The sequence below is a fragment of the Elephantulus edwardii genome, unplaced genomic scaffold, assembly GCF_000299155.1.
Source record: "Elephantulus edwardii isolate Elephantulus edwardi_28Jun2011 unplaced genomic scaffold, EleEdw1.0 scaffold00058, whole genome shotgun sequence".
NCBI classification, from domain to species: domain Eukaryota; kingdom Metazoa; phylum Chordata; class Mammalia; order Macroscelidea; family Macroscelididae; genus Elephantulus; species Elephantulus edwardii.
The window spans coordinates 4,639,920-4,661,684 of NW_006399808.1; the positions used below are offsets into that span (position 1 = coordinate 4,639,920).

The window sequence follows — 21,765 nt, forward strand, 5'->3', positions numbered from 1 at the left end:
ACAACGCAGGAGTGGAAGACCCTCTATGAGATGGATTGATTCAGTGACTGGGGTAATCGGGATGGGTGTGTCAGAGGTGGTGCAGTTGGCGCAGGATAGAGCAGGGTTTAGGGCTGTTGTGCATGGGGTCGCTATGAGTCGGAAACGACTCGACGGCACATAACAACAACAACAACAACAACATCTTAGCAATCCTCTTTTGCACTCTTCTTGGATGATACTCTTGATATCCTCCAACAACTCATCTGGTCTTCGTTCATTTGTGTTCAAGGCCTCAAACCTGTTCTTAAGATGGTTCTGAAATTCAGGTGGGATAGACTCAAAGTTGTATTTTGGTTCCCGTGGATTTGGTTTAATTTTCCTCAACTTCAGCTTGAACTTGCATATGAGTAGTTTGTGGTCTATTCCACAATCAGGTCCGGGCCTAGTTTTCACAGCTGATATTTAGGTTCTCCAGCAGTTACTTCCACAAATGTAATCGATCTGATTCCTATGCATACCATCAGGTGAGATCCATGTGTATAACCTTCATTTATGTCTCTTTAAAAAAAATGTGTTTGTGATGAATAAGTCATTGATTGTTCAAAATTCAATCATTCTATCTCCAGCTCCATTTCTGTCTCCGAGTCCATGTTTTCCGACTACTGATTCTTCTCTGTTCCCAACTTTTGCCTTCCAGGCACCCATTATTATCAATGCATCTTGATTGCATGTTAGATGGATCTCCGACTGTAAAAGTTGTTAGAAATCTTGTATTTCCTCTTCTTTGGCTCTGGTTGTTGGTGCATTTATCTGAATGATAGTGGTATTCACTGGACTTCCTTGTATGCATATGGATATTATTCTGTAATTCACAATATTGTACTTCAAGGTGGATCTAGAAATAGCTTTTCTAATATGAAAGCAACCCCATTTTTCCTCACCTTTTCATCTCCGGAGTAGTATATCATATGATCATCCAATTAAAAATGCCCCTTGCTGGTCCATCACATCTCACCAGTGCCTAGTATGTCAATATTTATGCATTCCATTTCCTTCTTAACAATATCTAATTTTCCTACATTCATGGTTCTCACATTCCATGTTCTATTCACTAGTGTCTGCCTTACAACTATTCCTCTTCCTTTGTATTTCCATACTCATTTGCACTTTCTGTCATTCTCCGTGTGTTCTGTTGTACATAGGGTTTTCAGAGGCCTGCTATTTTGAAAGTGGATGGCCAATCCTTATTCCTACAGTGTGTCTTAATGTGAATGTTCAGATTTAGAGAAGTATCCAACAGATAAGCATTTTGCAGAAAAGTGAAAATATATCCCTTATTGTGGAATTAACCATTAGTTTCGGTGTTGTCCCTGCCCTTGGCACAGGTGTCCTGACCCACTTATTTATTTGCTCTACCATCCATCAAGATACCCCTCCACTTCTACCCACTCCCTTCAACATCTATCTCCCATTGTCTAACCCTTGATCTGATAACTTATATCTAAAGCTTCCAAGGTTTCTGTGACTCCAGATTCATCAGCTGCTAACAGTTTCTTATGCTGTGACCAGAGTCTCCTAAGTTTAGTGGTAATGTGTCCTTAACAGAGATGATGTGTCCTGTGGAACTGGTGTGTAGATACTTTCTTCTTGGCCTGAGGGCTTGTGGCCCTTGGGCCCGACCGAGTTTCACACAGCCTTGGTGGTCTTCTGCTGTTACCTGTATGGGCGGGGGTTTTTAGCTCTGCTGAGGTGCCTTGTCTTTTCGGCTGCCTTCTACAATCCTATATCAGAACCATGGCATCATTCTACTCTCTGGTAAAAACAGAAAAAACCCAATGATGAAATAAAAATCCAACAAAAACAACCCCCAAGCCTAAAACCCATTACCATCGAGTCAGGCCCAGTCCTAGCTGACCTGCCCTCAGGTTTTTGAGACTGTAAATTGTGCATCAGCTGCTGGTGGTTTCGAACTGTCAGAAAAGCAGAGGGTGTGGGTTAGCAGCATAACTCGCTATAGACTATACCACCAAATCACTCCTACTCTGATAAAATTTAACCAAACAAAGTGGGACTTGAACTTTCCTAGAGGGAAGTGTCATCTATTTCCAGAGGATTCCTATTAGAGCAGGGACTAATACACAAAACTTAGAGGTCTGTCAAAGGCAGCAATTAGCAATACAAAGTGCAGAGTGAGGTCTGAGACAACAGACTGCGGCACTGAAGAGCAGTGTCTGTCCCATCCTGAGGGGTCACTGCTTCCAGTCCTGTGAGCCTTCTGGGAATATGGGTCCTGGGGGCCACATGCAATGTTTACGTGAAAGCCAAAAAGCCACTTTAATAAGTAAACACCTGGGAGCATCTAATTTCAGTTTTTAAAAACCTTGGAGCAGCATGGAACAGTGTCATCTCCATGTTGGGCTTGTGTTTCCCACCATCTGCTCTTGTGAGAATGCAGCACTCTGATTCTAGGACACACAGTCCAGTGATTCTAGATTTCCAGTCTAGACCAGAGTCTTGATTTCCACTATAAATTTTCCTACATCTATGTAACTGTGTGCAAGGCTTTGGAACCCAGTCTGCCTTCTGTATCTGAAGGGCAGAACCGGCCAATTGGAAAGGAACCTGGTTCTGAAAGTCCATGGTTGTGATACCATTTCCACAGACTCGCTCTGTTTGTATTACTTTGCTTCTACATTCTTCTTGTTGTTACGTGCTTGTGAGTCATAGCGACCCTATGTACAACAGCCCTAAACTCTGCTCTGTCCTGTGCCAATTGCACTGCCTCTGACACACCCATCCCGATTACCCCAGTCACTGAATCAATCCACCTCATAGAGGGCCTTCCCCTCCTGTGCCTACCCTCCACCCTCCCAAGCATGATGTCCTTCTCCAAGGACTGGTCTCTCCTTACAAGATGACAAAAGTATGTCAGACGAAGCCTCAGAATCCTTGCTTCCAAGGAGCAGCCCTCCCATAATGTCTAGTTTGTAAATGGTATTGTAGGAACTCTCATTACTGTGTGAACCATTGCTCCCTTTCTTACCAGCAAGATCATATCCAATAAAGCAATTAAGATCTTTGATCCTGTGAACCAACAGAATCCTAAACGGAATGGCTGTTGTTCAAGAGATATTTGTAAATAAGCCTTTTATTTCCCATCTATTAATTTAAAACTAACTTTTTCATTGATCATCTGGCATTTCATTGTTAGAAAGTGGTTACATACTTGGATAATTTGTTCAGTAAACATTGCATAAGTTTTCTGTTTTAAAAAATAATTTAAACTCCAGAGGTAACAGCTTCATAAAAGGTGCATGTTAGCAGCACTCTCTGAGACATAAATGAAGAAGGGCATTTTCTCAGCGATAGTTGAATACATGGCCCTATGTGTCAGTAAACTGCATCATCGGCACAATGCCCAGATCATTAGAGTGGGCTGGCAGGAATTAGGAAACCTGCAAATCACCAAGGGAGCCCCACGGTGCCTGGATAGAAGGAGTCCTTCAGATCCTGACTATTGAGGATGGGACCAAAGGCACACAGGAAGAAAAAGCAGGTAGCCTCCTGCTGGAGATGTCCTCATTTCCAGCATATCAGATTTTTTAAAGCAGATTAAATTCTGATTAGGATAAAATCCAGACTCTTCCAGGGTCAGCAAGACCCTTACACTCTCACTTTCCAACAACCTTTCTCATCTCATCATTGTCACTCTCAGCTTTGCTTATGAAGCTCCAGCCTCCTTGACTTTATTGCTCGTCTTCAATCACTCCTTGTTCATTCCTTCCTGAGGACAAAAATCTATAAATGAGTGTGCATCAAAATGGAAAGGAAACCTAAAAACCAGGAGAAGAAAACATTTGGCAACAACATCTCAGACAAGGGCTTCATAACGGAAGTTTACAAAATTTCCACAAGGTATCCACAAGAAACACTGATAACAAAATAGACAAAAGACATGAAAAGACTTCAAAAAGGAAGACGTTCAGATGGCTAACAGACACATGAAGAAACACTCAAAATGATTGAAAATCAGAGAGATGCAAATCCAAACCACAATGAGATATCATCTCACCCTAGTAACAGTAGCAAAGCTTAACAGGCCAGCAAGCAATAAATGTTGAAGAGGATATGAAGATAGTGCAACTCTCATGCACTGCTGGCAAACTGTAAAATGGTGCAACCAATCCAGAAGGCAGTTTGGTGTGTCCTCAAAAAATCATCCCCTATAAACAGTCATCCTGTATGAACCAGCAATTGCATTCCTAGGAATATACCCCAGATAATTTAGAACTGAGATGGGAATGGAAATAGGGACACCTATGTTCATATCTCCCAGTCTTAGACATTTTTGGAAGCAGGAGTGGCATCCTCTTCCTAAACCGCATGCCTCTGGAAACTCTATGAACTTGCAGAAACGACGATAGTTATGGAAAGGCTTCAGTCCTTTTGTTCATAGGGTCACTATGAGTCATGCTCAACTTGACAGCAATCAGCAACAACAACAACATGTTTATAGCAGCATTATTCATAATAGTAAGGAAATAGAAACAGCCCAAATTCCCACCAAGTGAACAGATTGAGATACTGTGGTACGTTCGCACAACAGAATACTATGCAGCACTAAAGAGTAACAATTTCATAAAATACTGTATTACATAGACTATACTATATAGTTATGCTATACACTGTACTGTATGTTGTTGTGTACTGCATTGTTTTTGCTGCCTCACATGCCCTTTCTGCAGACCTCCTTGTCATCCGCTCATATCCTTGGGCTCCAGTGCTCTCTTCTCCAGCCTCAGTTCTTGCTAGTCCAGCCCTGTTGATGTAACCCTTTCCAATCACTCTTTAGCCTCTTATTTTTTTCTACATGGAACTTGCCATCATCTGGAAGTACTTACTTAATCCCTTATGTATTTTCTCATTGCCTTTCTATCCCACTATAAATGAGTCTAAGATACTGTCTTCTCTGCCACATACTTGATAAAGACCTTGAGCAAGTTATATGGGCCTTCCAAGACCAAGTTTAATAATCTAAGCAATCAAAACATCAAGATAAGTCTGAATACCTGGGATAATATCCTCCCTCTTAGGGATATTGTGGAGACATGTGCAAGCAACCAGTAAAGGTCTGGACCTGTGGCCTCCAAGTTCTTCCCCTTTCTTCAAATTTAACTATTGTACCACACCTCCTATTAGTCCCTTACACTGAAACCCCCAAGTTTATTTATTGAACTCCAGTGGTTCTGTGTATAGCACTAAAGAAAATACTAAGCAAATTCATAACATTCAAAGAAGTTGCTCTGATTGAAGGAACAAAGTTTAGGAGCATTCACAAAGGGTACAGCCGAAGTCAGGGTGAAGCTGACCAGGGGCTTCTAGATGGTTCTAGAGAAGGCCTTGAAGGAGTTCTGAGAATGAGATCCCAGAAGAGGGTTCTCTTCTGGAGAAAATGTGCATGGGAGACAGAGCTGGTACAGACCTGAGAGGATGGGCAGGGAGGAGGGAGTGGGCCTTCAGGGTGGCAGCAGCCTCCTGTGGAAGGCTCAGAGACAGACACGAGCCAGCCTCAGGACTGTCCGGCTGCGCTGCACTCGGCCCAGGCCAGATGAGGTGAAGCTGCTTAGATGGGGCCGGGAATGACACTGCCGTCGTCATGTGCTGGGCACTTACACGGAGGCAAAGTATTATTACCGTCATTCTGAGTGCACAGGGGTCTGCTCAGAACAACAATATGAGCCATTTGTACAAAAGGCCAAAATGGATTCCAAATAACAGGTCCAGCTGCTCCAAATCTCTCCCTCCCCCTGTAGTTAAGATTTTACTACCCGACCGAGTAACTAATGAACCTGGCCCTGCGTAAATCCCCAGGTACAAATCCCTGCTTAGAGGCTGCGTCTAGACATCCAGACCCGAGTGTAATTTGCACTTTGTACATTCAGCGCCTTATCACTTGTGGGAAATCGGGTTTAATGGGGAAGATGGCGAGGTGTCGTTCCCACTCCCCTCCCTTTGGCACAGTGGCTGCAGAATAAGGGTCTCCGTGGACAATGATGGCTTTCAGAGATGGAAAGGCGGTAACCGGGTTTGTTATGTGGCTCTGGTCACTCGGAAGCACTAACTGGGATGCTTCTCCATCTCGTTGCAGGCTGTGTTTTGTGAAACTCAAGCTCCTCATGATAGCCATTGAGTACAAGTCTGCCAACCGAGAGAGCCGGTAAGTTGGCCGCCACCACGCTGCTGGCTGGCATTTGTGATAAACGAGACTGCTGTGGAAATTCTGAGGCCTCTTCTTTCTCAAGCAGGCTTTCTCTGCCTGTCAAACTCAAGGACACATTTCAGAGCATTTTTACCTGAATGCACAGCTTCCATTCCCAGGCCAGACTCACGTCCCAAGCCCTGCTGGGCATTCAAAGATGTTGTTCTTTTGGTGGGAGCAGGATAAAGCCTGTGGATCTCTACCTGGCCATGCCAACTTGTTTTTTTGTTTGTTTGGGTTTTTTTACTTTTTAAACTCAAAACTGGGCACAGGCCCTGTCCTTGAACCCCTTTGACTGCTGTGAGCTAAAAGCAGATGGACTCTGGCCACTTTTACAGCAGACCTGGGGCACAACATGATGGGAGACACCAGCTCTCTTGATGGCCAAATTACAAGAAGCCTATTGTGGACCATATGTACCTCAGTGCAGCCCAACTCCAGGTGACAGGATAGCAGCTCTGTGCAAATGAGCCAGGAGAGCGAGGCTCAGAGGCAGGCGCTCTCTTTATTTATTTATTTTACACTTAATTATGTGCAAATTAGACTAGCAAAGGACTGAGTCTGCTTGAAATAGATAACAGCCCAGTCAATACACGTGTCCGTGAATAAAGGAGGGTACATTACATTACCAAGGAGTTTTGTGGATGGAGTAACTGTGTATATCACAGATAAAATAGAGATACTTTTGTTTCCTACATTTGACCAATTATTTTGGAGAAAAGAGAGCTCTGAAAGATTCCTGGGCTTTGTCTTTTAAAAAGACATCCATAGTTTGTTCTTGTTGTTATGTACCCTCGAGCCATTGAGTCAGAACCAAACCACAGCTGACCCTCCTGGAGATTTTCAGAGGCAGTGAATCACGTGGGAGGAGATTGTCTCTCAGTCTTCAGTAGAGCAGCTGGTGGACTCAAACCGAGAGTCTCTGGATTAACTACTCTCTACCACTGAGCTACCAGTGCTCCCTAGTTTGTTCTTAGCTGTAGTAAATAAGCCTTCTTTTAAATGAAGCTCAGGAATCAGAGAAAGATCTGCCCTGCAAGGCTGGTTCCTCCCATGAACTACTGTCTTTCTACCATGAGGCCTCAAGAATCGAATGGCTTCCGATTACTCTTAGCAAACATTTTGAGCAAGTCCTGATTATAAAGGGAGAAGTGAAGAACACATATTAAAATCTCTTGTAGAATCCAGACTTATTTGGTCCATTGAGTCTGGAGGTACCCCTTCCCCCAATCAGTTATCCTGAGAAAGGATTTAAACTTACATCAAAAATATTCCATGAAATAATTGCACATAAAGCAACAGGTTAGCTGAATTAGTAAAGAATGCTTTCTGTGAGCACTGCATTCTTTTAAAAAACTTCATATAAGATAAAACTGACAACATCAGAAGTGTGGATGAGTAGATGAGTGGATCTGAATCATGAAAGATGAAATGGTTAGGGAAGAAAGAACAAGAATGGAGACATGATGTGTAGAATGTCGCCAATATCCCTGAATTGTTCATCTAGAACTAGTTGATTGCATGACCTACTGTGTATATTTTCACAAAAATGGAATATTAAAAATGATATTTCCTTGTAGGTACCCCCTTTATACAGATGCCCCCCAGCATAGGCCTTCAGCAGAGTATAGGTCACATAATTTGTTTCCGGGTATCATCACTTAAGGATTTTTCATCATCCAGATGAATGGTCAATACACCCAATTTTCCAAATGTATGGTCTATGTCTCTTTTTGACAAAACGCTGGATTGTAAGCAAGCCAATCCAATGTTTTCTGTTACCCCCAGATCAGATTGGGTCCAGGTCAATCCGATCTAACTTTAAGTTATTTTGAAAATTCAAATCCATCAAAAGAAGACAAATATGGTGGATTTGTGGTCCCATGTGCACCTTGGCTACAACAGTTAACGGATATGTATCCAGATGTACATTTTTCTATTCTATGTTGGCAAAGTGAAGAATATTATTTGCAAAAAAACTTCATGGTTACAAAAAGAAGTCATGCTTATTTTGCTGTTCAGGATGGAAGGTGGAATCTTCAGAGATTGCTGCTGTCTGCCTCTGTTTTTGCCAGGAGGTGCCTGCCCCTGTGTATGTGTCCTGAGTTTTTTTCAAATAGATATTCTTCATGTTGCCAAGTCCGTTAATTCTTGTGTAACTTGGTGCTCTCTCTTGATCACATTTGTGCATCCTTAACATGTCAGATGTGGATGATGTTGATGCTGAATAATATTTTTTAGCCATTCTGGAATAATTTTATGGCAGAAGACTGAACCCTGATTCTTAACTCATTATCTCCTGCCTGTCACAAACAAGGAAATGAGAGGCTGTTGCTGATTCAATAGGAATCCACTGCCACCATCCTAAAAATACCTGGGTGTTCCTGGAACACAGTGTCTTTGCTGTGAAGGACCCTCCAAGGGTTTCACAAATCTGAGGTGTTCTCAGCAAATTCTTAGTTAGAGAGCTAGGTGATGGTCATGAGGACTTTTTTCAGAAAAGTACTAAAGAAACCTGTTTGGTTCTGGTTTGGCTTTCTGTGTCAGTTGCCAGCTTTAACCCTCAAATGTGGCTTGGTCTCATTGTGGAAGCACGTTGGTTCTTGTGGAAAAAAGTGTTTGAGGGCGTGTGGATTATGCCTCTGAGAAAACATGAGTACATGTCATATCTGATGTCCATGCTAAATATAATCAAAGTTGTAACCCTTCTGGAGATGGTACTTATAATTTTTTTTCTTCAGTTAAAAATGGCCCCTTTCTCTTCCTCTCACATTTCCTAAAGGACTGAGAATTATAATTTAGAGAGCTCTGCTTCTCCTTTTAACTCCCCTGCCTTCAACCTGTGTTTAACTGCTTCCTCTGTTGTTGGTTTCACCCCATATGACTGTTTTCATGCTTTGCTGAAAACCCTTGTTTTCATATACCTCCTTCCAATAATTTGAAACAAAGGTTTTATTTCTCCTTTCCTTCTGGTGTCAGTCAATTTATTATCAAATTGTTTGATTTTCAATTCTTTTCTTGTCGTTTTGCAGAAGCCGAAAGCGGTATGCACTCTTCGTTAACTTTCCTTCCAACCTCTACCCTCTACCTTCACTCCTAACCACAGGACTAACCATTTGCCAAGAATTCAGGAAGATAACACCAACCTCTTTAACAAATATATATATTATAAACATATATATATGTAATCCCATACCCCTTGTCTATAGCATATATACATATATATAGATATATGCATATGTATATTTGTATATAAACCCCTCTTCAGCAACTAGTTCATAACAATTCAACGGAGCATATTACTGTTGTTTGATTTGTTGATATATATATATATATATATATATATTTTTTTTTTTTTTATCACGCACTAACTTCTTTGCAGGAAACCTAAAAAACAGAAAGGCACTGTCCTGTTTTTAAGTGATGGTACTAATGATATTAAAGTTGAAAAGGAGGACTCGCCTCTCCAGCCTTACATGTCTGTTTCTGTCTTGTCCTGGCATATTGTTGTTGGTGTCCACCAGAGCCTAGTGTCATCTTGTCTACATATCATATCCATATTCCCAGTGTCCTGCTTCTCCTTAAGTGGAACTTCTAGTTTGTAGAGCAGAATCCATTCTCTTTTATCCACAAAACAGAGACCAAGCCCTTCCACCTACTTTTCCTTCCTTTTACTTATTTTGGTAACAAAAGTACTTGAGTACTTTATTTCCTGCACAGTACTCAGTAAAGACTTAGATCACCATCACTGAATTACCAGAAAATTACCTTTGAATAAGTACTGTTTATTGAGATGAGCTCATGGCTTCTTTTCCTCTAGTGTGTTTGTTCTTAATATGAACTATCTCAATTTTCACAGTTGCACCCCACCCTATTTTGCTGATGTTTTGTGTTGCATGCAGCATGACCAAATCCATCAATGAACTTTTTTTTAGGGGGGTGGGGGTGAGAAAGAGGACTTTTTTGGTTACTTTTCCAGCATAGTTTTTCAACAATGTGTTCTCTACATGTTCGTCTTTCCAAGAGTTAACTTTTCTCTTTAATTGTAATCATTGTCATGTATTTGTTTCTCACTGTGTGTTTGTTTTTGTGTGTGTATGTATGTGTCTGATACTGTTTGTAAAGTCAAAATTGTGTGGTATTTTTGAGTAGATTTGTGAAAATAGAGGTGGCTTCCTGTCAGTTTGGTATTATGACTATGATCCAACTGCAAGAAGTTACTGCAACATTTTGCATCTTCAAAGGTCCACAGTGGTTGTATTTCTGCTGTTGGCTTTTGGCCTTTGAGTCCTTTTATCTTGTGGTGAAGGCATGTTGTGATGTAGGCATGATGTGTTTAAAAATAAGCCAAAAAGTGACGTGGCTTGCTCCCAGAACAAAATAGCTAACGTTCTCTTTATTTTAAATTATAATAAATCAAGTATTTCTTCTGTTCTAACCCTTATGACTAATATTTTCCTTACATGTCTAATATGTTTAAAGATGCCATTTAAAAAATTACTGAAATGGATTCAGGCTAAACAATGGTCATTGTCCAGTAGCAGCCATTTGGACCTGGCAAACTGGGAGCAATCTTTATAATACTGTTTCTGTGTAAGTGAACTGAGCTTACGTGTACTGAAGCATGGACTGCTCAGCTGTGTCTCCTACATCTCTTCTAGAAGAAACAGTGTGTGTGTCTAGTTGTGTGGGACTCCAGAAGCATACATTATGAAGCCCAGAAGAAATGAAAAGTCCAGATTGTTGATAAGATTTGAGATGTGGGACTTCTCAGTCCAGTGCAGTTGCATTCGTTGAGGGGTGACACATTTGCTTCAAAGTCCCACTTAGAAGCAATAGCCTACGACCTTGTGTGATCAAGGAGTCCACTTCATAGTGGCAAGATTCATCTGGGCACAGCATTCGTGCACTCCAGTCTTGGAAGGTTTTCACTCATATGCTCTAATTAATTAAAGTCCCAATAGCTTGCTAGACACAAATATGATTATGTTAATAACTACAAGCCATATTATTATGTGAGTGGTGATATATTTTTAATTGCCTAGGGAATGGTACATTACACCTGCCTAATTGGAGAAGGAGAGAGAAACATATACACCTGTAATATTTATCCACAGTCAATAAGAATTTTCTTTGGGGAAAAAAATAGCTGATTCAGTTGAATACTAATTCTTGGTTATTGCCAGAAACAAAATAAAAATAAAGTTACAAAGACTGAGGAAGAGATAATTAGATGCTTCTCATTTATAATGTCTGAAGGGTAATGAGAAGAGAGAAACCACTTTCCATGTTGTGCACCCACTTTCTCCAGTTTGATGTGTGAGTTCAGCAAGATATGTACAACATAAAGAAATGCAATGTGAGGCTTGGTTTACCCTCCACTTTGGAGCTGGCTGGAAGAATTTCCTTGTTGAATTGGCCCCTTCTAGCAAGTTCTATGTAAACGTGGTTTATATTTAGGAACAAATATTTCCATTCCTAAGTGAGTATTATTTTCAGTATTGAAATCAGTTGCTTCAGCTCCCCAAGTGGCTGTCTGCTTATGTTTGTATAATTACATTTTTGTATTTAATGCCTGTGGGAGATTTCTACTTTACTTTCGCAACCCCCTTGAGGAGGTATGGCCATCTCTGTGGTAGTCTTGAGCGATGAGGATTGCAGCTTGGTCTTTGAATGAATAACTTTAATCTCCTGTCTCCTTATTAGAGAGAAAAGGAGAACTTAAAAGATGGAGAGCAATGGTTTATGTTTTTTTATTTCTTGGACAACTGTTGCAAAGTGTCTGTTGAATGAAGGACCCTCAGGTTGTTGCTGTGAGCAACCCAGAAATAAAGAAAACGTGATTATGCTTTTGGATGCTCTACTTACCAAGTGGGAGCTCTATTAGTCTAGTGAGGAAGGAATTATATCACCAATCCAAAGGTAGGTGATTCAAACCCACCAGCCACCCCAAGGGAGAAAGACAGACAGTTTCTCCCCATATGATTTATAGTCTCTGAAAATCTGCTGGAGCATTAGTGGTGAGTTCGTTCCTACTTGACAACAATGAGACTTTTTGAGGCTAAATTATGGGGAGGGTCAGCTATGATTCTAACCCTACAGCTCTGAGGTTTAGTTTGAATTTGAACTTGTTCCATGTAATGAGTTGAGACAAGACAAAGAATTAATCTAGTTATATAACTACCCTAAAAGCAAAACAAAGAGAGCATGTTTCCTTGGGAACTGGACGACGTCAACTGCCACTGAATGCTCTCATTTACAATTTGCAAGGTCAAAGAAGAATGAGGATCATTTATAAGTTGCTTACAATGAGATCAGCCCCAGCCCAGCCAAGAAGATGTCTCTGTTGGAATTCTGTGACTTGATAGATGGAATTTTTTTCTTAGAGATTTTCTTGATTCTTCACATGACACATCTTGAAGTTTATCTCTGATAAGCTATGAATTAGACAGAGTTGTAGCCAGTGAACTGACTTAAAGTGGTCCAAAGGGAGAGAGAATTTTGGCAGACATGAGAATAAAATAAACATAACATTAAGTATTCTTTTAAAGAAATCAAAGATCTTTGGAAAGATGCACATTAGGAGATCAGCAACAAGTTAAGGGCAATAAACACTGTAGAAAAAATTAGTTCCTTCTAAGATCTTTATAGTTTAATATTTTTTAAAAAGAAGAAGACGACTAATACTTTACTAAAAAGTCTACATTTGGAATGTGAGAAGACCGCATGTCTAAAATATATTTAAATATAAATATATTAAAATATATTTAAAATAAAATAATATGTTTTCTCTAAATCTTTGAAGCTCTGAAACCTTACACAATGAGTATTGTATGTTCTGGTCCCTGGAGTCAAGGGCATGTGCTTCTTTACCAAACTTACAAATCTAACATAATAAGAGGTGGTGGTGGTGTTCAGTGCTGTCAAATAGGACTCCTAGTGGCCCTGTGAACCACGGATGTGAACTTGTCGTATCCTGTGCCACCATCATGAGCTTTGACATACTTGATATTTACCTAGATTTACTCAGGTAGTGGTGTTGCTGCAGGCATTCCCAGATACCTTGCCCAACCACCAAGAACTTTAAGACACTCCACTGTAGGACCACTGATGTCAATTCAAGTTAGCCTCTTGCCAGAGGTAAAATGTTTCTGATGGTACAGTCAGCACACATGTTTCTATTGCCTCTGGAAGAGGCTACTCCTTGAATCATTTATTACAGCCAAGGATGAAATGGGCAGCTGTCATCTTTGAGACATTACTTACCACTGGTCTGCTCTGAGTCAGAATTGAATTGATGACACACACGAATCTAGTTTTTGGTAATAGGTACCATGTGTTAAGAACTTCCTGCGTGCCAGCCACTCTGCAGAGTGCATATGGTACTTAGTTTGGAATTCTCTAAGGTGGTGATTATTCACCCCATTTCCTAGATGCAGAGAGTAAGGCTTAGCTGCAGCCCAAGGCCACGACCTGTGAGGTCTGGCATGTGACACATGCCATCTGCTTGCATAACCTGAGATGTGAACACAAATGACCTGATGCCAGGGGCCCACATCTGTCTGGCCCACAGTAGTAACTTGGAGAAAAATCACGCTTGAAGGCTGTAAAATATTATTTTAACCTGCAGTAGTCCCTAGGATAGTCCTAATTTCCACTGGAGGCAAATTCTTGTTCATTATTGGAAAAGAACAGAAGAGATGAAAAGAAACAGTTTGTGGATGGGGAACCGCTACCTCTGTATCTCCTGCAATGGTTCCATGGTGAGCTTGGGTGTTGGAGAGCGCATTACTGAAACGTACATTGTCCACAAAAAAGGGAAACAGGTCCTTTGGAGACTAATTTTTCACATGCATATCACCAAGATGTTGATGAATGTCATATTTCACCTTTTGAATTCTGTTGTTCAAATCATCAGATTTTTTTTTCCATTTAGAAGTGCTTTTAATTCATACAAATACCAAAATGTAGACTTTTCCATTTGTAAAAAGCTGATTCCTTCAGGCTACAGAAGTGTGCAGAATTCTTCCTGTTTGTCCTTGCACAGGATTCTAGAGCGGATCATTCGTCACCCTGTGGCTTTGTCTCATGATGGGCAGGGTACCCTGGATTGTACAGATGGCTGTATTTGCTAATAAGTTGATGGTTCAAACCCACTCAGAGCAGTCTTGGAAGACACGACTGGCAATCCTCTTCTGAAGGTCACAGCCTGGGCAACTCTCTGGAACAGTTCTGCTTCATACCACGGGATCACCATGTGTCAGAATCAACTCTGAATCAACTAACAGCAGCAGCATTTGGATAAAAATTCCCAGGGGTTCTGGTCAATGGGGCCAATTAAAGAAGCTTTCAGATCATTCCACTGAGCTTGAAGTGCATTTTTATGCTAATGAATAATAAAAGTAACAATTTTTAAAAAAGAAAAACCAAGTGGCTATCATTGAGTCAATTCCAGTTTTAGTAGTTTTCCCTTAGATTTCCAAGGCTGTAAATCTGAACAGTAGGAGACTGCCTGTCTTTATCTCTCAGAACCATTGGTGGCCCATCAGCTTATGTGGCCTTTTGGTTAGGAATGCAGCATGCTGTGGGCTGCACGACCAGAGCTCCTTAGAAGTAACAACAATCATCATAATCTGAGACTCTATGAGTCGTCTCATTTAATCTTTGAAGTAAGATAATATTCATCATTCTCGCCATTCTGAGGCTTGAGTTCTAGGGAGGTTTAGTAACTTGTCCCAAGTCATACACACACAAAGTGGGCATGCTGGAATTGGACCTAGTGTCTAATTGTGAAGTAACGGTGCCTAAGAAATGCCAGTAGGAAAGGCATAGGAAATTACACAAAGGCCAGAATTATGCTTTTCTAAAATATCATGCTTAATTGGCTTGGAAGAAGGCATTTATATAAACTACATAAACTGTGAGCTTCTTATGATTATGTGAAGACTGGTTATCGCCTTGTGTGGGGCTGGCAGTGGAGTCATTCGGAGGTGCCTGGACAGCAGAGCTGCTGGTTGTAAACTGTGCTATTAGTGAAGTCTGCTGCTTTCTGAGTTTTGCAGAATCTCCTAGCTGCCTGTGCTTCTGGAGCAGAAGAGTCAAACCTTTGTGGACTCACGCTATTTATTATTTTGTGATAATAACATCAGTGACACAGGTTCAGTCTCCAGCGCTCAGGTCTTGTTATGGTTAATAGAGGATGTTCTTGTGACCGCAAGCCATTATTTTGCAATAATGATCTACTCAGAGATTTTCCAGCAGAACAAAAGTTCACCTGGGTCCTTCCTATATTAGCAGACCCATCTTTCTGTTGGCTGTAACACTTTCTGGAAGGATTTTATCGGCTGAAAAAGATGGCATGCTAAGAGCCAGCTTTCCTTTTGATTGTATTAGCTATTTAAGTACCTCCTCTAGCCTGGTTCCAAACGTCTTTTACCTAAAGCACAGCTTTTCAGATCAAAGAATCCCTCTGCTGGAGCTGTTGGTGCATTTAGCGTCCCAAAAGTCAGCATCCATTAAGCCCAAAGCCTCATCTCAGTTCCTGTGTAAGACATTCCTGTGTTCTGCTTTAGATCTGCAGAAAATTAAACTTGTTTGTTTCATCCATTTATCAGATTAGGATACATTTATCTCTCCTGTCAGTCCAAACACAAGTTGGTCAGTTAATCTATTTATACTGCTTTGAAATAGGACAGTGTATATTTAGACACATACTTCCCTGCAGGGCAAGTTTTTGTAGGGGTGATTTGAATTTGTTTTCTAACCACAGTTAACCTCAGCCAGGGCATTCTACACAGACACCTTATGTGAACACCCCATAGGCTTTTATAAACACCAGATTGAAGTCATTATGTATTTCCAACTGCTAACATTTTCCTTCTTTTCTGGTGGGGTAGATCCAGTTCTTGCTGAGGCTGTACATAGAATCTCCTTCCATGTTTTCACATTGCCATGCAGATGTTATGTTTCCTTCTGCATTAGTTATGGGTGTCCTGTACCATTACCCACAATAATATATGATGTGTCTAGACATGTGTTCATGTATGTATATATATCCATACATATAGGGGTCCCATTAATGCTCTGACATCTAAAGGAAAATAGGTGTAGTAATGGCTTTATTAGACCAATAGCTCTTCAACACTGACCACCAACAGTAATTTCCTAGGTGATATATTATGAGGAACTTTGCTTTGAGTCAGATGTTTTGATGGTGGCCCAGCATTATACAAGCCTGGACCAAAAACCCTACATTTGCTTTCATTTCCTTAATTAGCAGTGTGTCAACTTGGAGATCAACCAGTAGAACTTAGTGTTGGCATTATCCATTTAAATGGGTGGGCAGGGAATGCCAAGGTCTGGACCACTTTTTGAGGATATTAGACTAGTGGGCCCCCTATAAAAACAATAAAGTATACCCATGGCAGTTTGGGTCAGAATACAACCTCATAAGTGTGTCTCTTTTTTGTTTTTTTTTTTGTTCACCGAGCAGTATATTAATTAATCCTGGAAACCACCTTAAGATCCAAGAAGGTACTTTAGGATTTTTCATCGCAAGTGATGCCAAAGAAGTGAAAAGGTAAGACTTCCTTATTTTCACCTGCCTTCCTCTTTGGTTCAGTCATAGACATCTTGTCCTAGAGGGGTCAGCTTGCTTCCACTTATGCAGAACACTAACTCCCAAACATCCCGATGTGCCAAGTCTTAGGAGAGAGTTCCCCGCTGTGCTTTACTTTTTTCACATAATCATTTTTACATCTTCAAATTCAACTTAGAAATTTTAGAACTAGAAGGGCCTGGTTATCTACCCCTTTATTTTATATGCAAGGAAACTTGGCCCAGAGAGCAGGAGGTGCTGCTGAGGCAGTTCTGAACGTTGATGAGATCTAGAGCAACAGGATACAGTCACTTGGCTCTTTGTTTAATGTTCTCAGTATTGTCCGCACCCTTTTTCTCAAGAGCCATCAATTGTCTAGTGTCAAATGCCAGATTAACTCAAATGGATTTTCAAAAGGCTTGGATTAGTTTCAGAGGAAGTGCTAAGCTCACTGCATTTCCAGTTGTGACCTTCTTGGTAAGTGGCTGAAATTGTCAAGATTATGCCTCTAGATGCTTCCCAAGATTCCACTGGGCACACTGTTTTATGGCACTTGTAGTCTTAATCCTGTTTAAGCAGCCTGTTGATGTTGTTATGTGCTGGCGAGTCACCTGTGCAACTCATAGCGACCCTATGCACAATATCTCTGAAGCCTGTTTCACTGACTCCAACACACCTACCCCCATTACCCTAGTTAATGAATCATCCTTCCCACCTGGGGTCTGCCCCTCCTGCACTGTCCCTCCACCCTTCTGAGCATGGTCTCCTTCTGCAAGGGTAAATTCCTCCTGGCCACATGCCCAAAGTATGTGAGATAGAGCTTCAAAATCCTTGTTTCCAAGGAGAAACTTGGTTTCACCCTCTCCAAGTCAGACTTACTTGTTTTCTTGGTGGTCCTTGGTATGTTCAAGACTCCTCTTCTGCACCACGACACAAAGGCAGTCTAGGAAACTCGATTAGAATCTCATTGCTTTTGAGTCAGAACTGACTCATAGCTGACTCTCCATCAGGTTTCTGAGACAATAAATCAAGGAAGAGATTGTGTTCTGTGGAGCTGCCAGTGGATTGGAGACACCAGGAAGGCACATTGTTTGGGTGCAGTTCCCTCTGAACTACATCACCAGAGCTCCATGGAATCTCAAAGTAACATCTAGGCACGCAACTAATCAATTAAAATACTTGAACTTACTCATTTTAAAGGTATATACAGGTAGTTCTCAACTTACAACAGGGTTCCACTCCACTCTGTTGAAGTAATTTCAATGATATACATTGAATAACGCTTTTAAAAGTTTCCCTTGTGTCTCTTATTATGACATTTTTAAGTAAATCCAAACCTGACCTGTCTTGGTGTTGGCATGAAAATGATAACAGTCGATTATTTCATTGTGGTACTTCACTAGCAATAATATATACCAAAATACAAACGAACGAACAAACAACTCATGGCTGTGAGTGTGGTTCCTCACAACTCAAATATGTCTTAAATCAGGGACAGCCTGTAATTAATTCTATAATGGTAGTGTCTTCATTAAATGCTGACTGAAAAGCCTACGGTTCAAACACACCAGCTGATCTGTGAGAAAGTTGAGGTAGTCTGTTCCATAAAGATTTTCAGCCATGGAAGTCCTGTGAGGAAGTTCTACTCTGCCTAACTTTGAGTTACAGTCAATTACACAGTGGTGAATGGTTTTAATGAATTTCTACTCAAAGGCAGGAACTGAGTTAGGTGTTCTACATTCTTTATGGTACCCTGGATTACTTGAATATGTTTTGAAGAGAGGCCAGATCTTGGAAAAGTACCCATGAAGGGTGATGGGTTGGTGGAAGAGAGGAACACCCTTAATGAGATGAATTGACATGGTGGCTGTAGCTTTTGGTTCAGATGTATTAGTGAGAACGTCACACGATAGAGCAGGGTTCAGGTCTGTTGTTCACAGGGTTACTATGAATTGTTGTTGATGGCGCCTAGCAACAGCAGCAGGAGATAACACATAATGTAGGGGCAGAACCTGAATCACAACTGATTTTTCCGCTGCTAAAACTTGTACTCTTCCTACTATATTAAATAGTAATGGCAAATTCTTAAGCAGGATTTAGGGCGTGCTGACATTGTACTAAATCTTCTTGTTGTTGTATGTCACAAAGTAAATTCTGACCCATAGTGATCCTAGATGAGAGAAGAGAACTGCCTATTAGGATTCCCTAGGTGGTAATGTTTCTGGGAGGTTGCCGACTTTATCTCTGTCAGAGTCACTGACTGATTTCTACCACCGGTGCCTGGTTAACTAACAACCTTATGTTTAAACACTGTTCCCCAGTACTCCTTACCCTAAGTCCTAGCTATGCTATATTTGTTAACTTACTGAATGTTTTCAATAGCTTGAGTCAGGTTGCATTAGTGTCCTTATTTTATATATAAGACAAAGGTACAGATTAGTTCATTGCCTGTCCCAGAGTCACAATGCTACTGAATGGTTAAACCATCACTGAATCCCTAGCCTCGTTCTAGGGCCTTTGCTTTTAATGACTTGCCACAAGGACGTGCGCCTGACAAAATGATCCTGCTACTGTGACAGCTGAGGTGACAACTGATGCTTATTATTTTCTTCTTCTTCCTCATTGACTCTAGCAATCTATCCATACCTGTTACAAAATGTTTCAGCGGCGGGGGGGAAAACATCCCAAGGAAACAAGAAACCGAACACCTGTGGGGAGGGAGATGAGTAGAAAAGAAAAATCCTTAAACATGAGTTAACTTACATTCATTTCCGCAAAGTGGGCAAACATTGTCATTATTCCATTGAAATGAAGAGGAAAAGCTCCCTACCAAGTTTTGGAACTTCCCACCTAGATTGCCCCAAGATCTAAGTTGACCTGATGGAGGGCAGTGACTTGTGAGTCCCACCTCAGGCACTTTGTCACTTACTCAAGTCCCAACTCTGAGGCACAAAAGCTAGAGAGACAGCATCTCAGCATCAAACACAAGAGGCTGGGGAACCCAGCAGCTTCATTTATCATGTGTGCCTCACAGAGAGCAAATCTAACATGAAGCTCCCATTTGTGTAATTCTATTTCGAATTGCATCTCTCACTAATGAATGTCACAAATACAAGGCAGTCCAAAAAACAAATTACCTCCTATATTAGGGAGTGCAATACGTCTCATTTCAGTGCTTTATGGCATTCACAAATACATGCTGACACAATCAGCTACAACACCGGCCTGTAATTTTCCAGGGTGTGTGATGTATCAGGGCAGATGCTGTCGGTTAGAGGATTTCAAATAGATGGAGACTGTAGAAAACCACAGCAGAGGACATTGGAGATTTGAATGAAACTAAATGAGTTTTGTAAAAATGGGAAAGGAGATTATGATGATCTGGTATTGAGTTTGCACCCTGCCTTTGCAAAAGAAAACCAAACAACAAGTAAACAGGCAATGGAAGCTGAACAGTGCCACGATTCCAGATTTCTAAAGGTCGTCTTTGGATGCCTTTCACACACTTGTCCTTTACCTCCTGCCTCTATTTTACTTCTAAATAACCTTTAAATATAGGAATCCCAAACTACAGGCTTACAAATTAATTTCAACTTGTAAACATGATTCTATTCACATTTAAAAAGAAAATTACTTAGTTGTTTATATGATAAATAGCATACAGTTCTACACAAAAGTTATTATTACTGATTTCTCTTTAAAAAAAGGTAGCTCAGGCAGCTCTGAGGAATATTCTCTGTGTGTGTGTGGGTGTGTGTGTGTGTGTTTAATTGTGTTTCATTCATATAATTCATGGGTTTGTTTTTCCACTCCCTCCCTCCACCCACCAAACACTGTGACCCCCCATGTTTTCCTCTCCTCAGCCCTTTTGTCCTCTCCCTTTCCCTCTTTGGATATCCGTACACACTCATTGGTTCTTAGACTCATTCATTCGGCAAATGGCTGTAAGTCACTCACCATTTTTATTAGATGCTTTCAAGTAAATTTCAATTCACCAAGACCCCGGGTGACAGAGTAGAACTGCCACATAAGGTCTTCTTGGCTGTGATATTCATGGAAGCAGCCTTCTCTAATGTAACTATTGGGTCAAGTTCAAACCATCAACTTTCTTGTAGCAACTGAGTACCCAACATATGCACCAACAGTGTTCTTCACTAGATGGGTTTATTCTGGTGATATAATGATGAACAAGAAGTAGAAGTCTTTGCTCCTTGAAACTCATATTCTAGGGAGAATCAACTTGAAGTTTTGTTTACTAATGGTGCAAAGATTTATGTTATGAATTCAGGGTGTGGATAAGTGGAGGCTGCTCTGAAAAGCAGAGATGGAGGTAATGAAAAGACATTTATTACGTAAATATCAGAAGGTAAAGGATGACATCTGGGGGATATGCCCAAGGTTAAGAACAAGTCTTGTTTCTTTAAAGTAACTAAGGGATGAAGTATGGATGAGTTTGGGTAGACAAGGGAAGAGTGGCATGAGATGAGTTTGGAAAGAGAGTAGGAGTTAATTCCTAAAGGATTTTAAGAGGAGTCTGCAACTTTATTATAAAATAGTATTCATACACAGCTAGAGTCTGGGTTAATCTTTTGCCCCCTAACTCAGCATTGGGAACACCATGGTTTGGCACACGGCATGACTGAGACCACTTTGTTTCCTCCATAATGAAGTAACACCAATTCTCCCAGAATTCTACCAGATTTTTTAACAATCAGACATCCAATGCAAGATGGGACTTTAACAACACCAGCATACTAGATCTAGAGGAGACCTAGCCCTCATCTTGGATATTTTCCTGTTGAGACAGCAGTGTGGGGTAAATGGAAGAGCAGAGACACTAAGTCATGAAACTACATTCCTGCAGCAGAAGCTCGGGGGCAAGAAACTTTCCCCAGTACTGCCTTAGACAAAAATCATTCCCTGAAGT

General features: G+C 40.9%; 1 protein-coding gene across 23 annotated transcripts in view; it reads left to right on the forward strand.

Moving 5' to 3' along the window:
- KCNMA1 (potassium large conductance calcium-activated channel, subfamily M, alpha member 1) overlaps positions 1–21,765 on the forward strand; it is a 1,059,824-nt gene that overhangs the window by 815,423 nt on the left and 222,636 nt on the right. For 15 of the 23 annotated variants that reach the window (XM_006887477.1, XM_006887478.1, XM_006887484.1 and 12 more), the window contains exons 16-17: positions 6,131–6,199; positions 16,734–16,820. In XM_006887477.1, coding sequence (XP_006887539.1) covers positions 6,131–6,199; positions 16,734–16,820 — 156 coding nt within the window. Of the gene's footprint in view, positions 1–6,130; positions 6,200–9,273; positions 9,286–16,733; positions 16,821–21,765 lie in introns of all 23 variants that reach the window. The other 8 variants (XM_006887494.1, XM_006887495.1, XM_006887496.1 and 5 more) reach the window with 1 other exon arrangement.